This window comes from Tamandua tetradactyla, chromosome 4 (genome assembly GCF_023851605.1).
Source record: "Tamandua tetradactyla isolate mTamTet1 chromosome 4, mTamTet1.pri, whole genome shotgun sequence".
NCBI classification, from domain to species: Eukaryota; Metazoa; Chordata; class Mammalia; order Pilosa; family Myrmecophagidae; genus Tamandua; species Tamandua tetradactyla.
The window spans coordinates 2,593,165-2,594,390 of NC_135330.1; the positions used below are offsets into that span (position 1 = coordinate 2,593,165).

Genomic DNA, 1,226 nt, shown 5'->3' on the forward strand with positions numbered 1-1,226 from the left:
CTGAGATGTTCTGCCAGCACCTCCACCTCCCTCCACCTTCCACCTCGCAGCTCCCACGGCTCATCCATGCTGAGGAAGATTCCACCCACTAATTTTCCCGGTTCAAGTTAGGACCCTTCCCTGGTGCTGGGCATGCGGGGCCCCCAGGAGCTGAGGGAGGAGGAGACGCAGGGAACAGTCTTCAGTGGGGTGAAGTGAGAGGCCAAGTAAGATACAGGAGACGTTGAGAAGAGGCTTTATTTTGCTACTCATGCAGACAAAGGCAATGACAAAACATCATCAGGCACTCAGAAAGGAGCCTGCACAGTCCTTGGGGAAACACAATCCTCCCCAAATGCTCAGTTGTTCAAACAGGAAGAAAAAAGAGGTTAGGGAGTCTGAAAAAGACATGAGGTGGGGCTTTTCCTTGACATTTTGGATCCTTGCATTCTCCAAAGTTCCTTGTCTCTGCATCAGGAGTCCCGGTCAGCAGCAGCCCCCAGAGCTGTGGCCGCAGCCAGGGCCCGCGGACTCTCCCCTGCCACTGTCGCAGCCTTCAGAGCTCTGGCGCCGGCACCGGCACCGGTGGGCTCTGCGGGGCCTGTGGGGGCTCAGGCAGCAGCCGCCCTCGGCGCTGTGGCCACAGCCGGAAGAGGCTGGAGGCAAACACTGCGCTGGGCTCTTTGGGGGACACTTGGGGGAGGGGCACTTGGGTGGGGGCGGGCACTGCTGCTGGCTCTGCTGGCAGGACATCTTGGCAGGAGGTGAGTCGCCCTGGACAAGACAAAATCAAGCTGTGAGTTCAGAACCTCCAGGTCAATGCCTCCTCTCTTGTGGGCTCCCAGACCCCTCCCTTCTGAGACCAGCTGGTCCTTGAACCAAGAGCTGCAGGAGGGAAAGGGAGACCGAGCAGAGTCCATCTGACCATGTACAATGCCGACTACCAGGAAAGATGCCGCTGATCTAATCGGGCATCCAAGTTCTGTATCTCAGAGGAATCCCATAGGGCTGCACCCCTTGGGGAAACCTTCCAGAGGATGTCAAAGGAATTGTGTGCATGTGAGATGAGGAACAGAAAAGGATTGGAGGGAATGTGAGGTCCCCCATGGGTGTCCTCTGTAGCCTTATTTGTGCTGTTTCCTTCCAGACCCTCTGCTTCCCTGTCCTCGGCTGTGACCTTGGTTGTCCTTTCCCGGGTCAGATGGACACTCACCGGACACAGAGGAGGCAGGAGAAGCTGCTCCTCG

At 57.4% G+C, this 1,226-nt stretch overlaps 1 protein-coding gene across 1 annotated transcript; it reads right to left on the bottom strand.

The window, feature by feature from the left end:
• Positions 1–221: 221 nt before the first annotated feature.
• On the bottom strand, positions 222–1,226 carry LOC143678703 (late cornified envelope protein 3C-like). The gene is made up of 2 exons (XM_077155667.1): positions 1,193–1,226; positions 222–753 (listed from the first exon to the last, which is right to left on the bottom strand). The coding sequence occupies exon 2, from the start codon at positions 730–732 to the stop codon at positions 466–468; it is 267 nt and encodes an 88-aa protein (XP_077011782.1). The 5' UTR covers positions 733–753; positions 1,193–1,226; the 3' UTR covers positions 222–465.

Coding starts and splice junctions, on each gene's coding strand:
- LOC143678703 (XM_077155667.1), bottom strand. CDS start 732: ATGTCCTGCCAGCAGAGCCAGCAGCAGTGCCCGCCCCCACCCAAGTGC.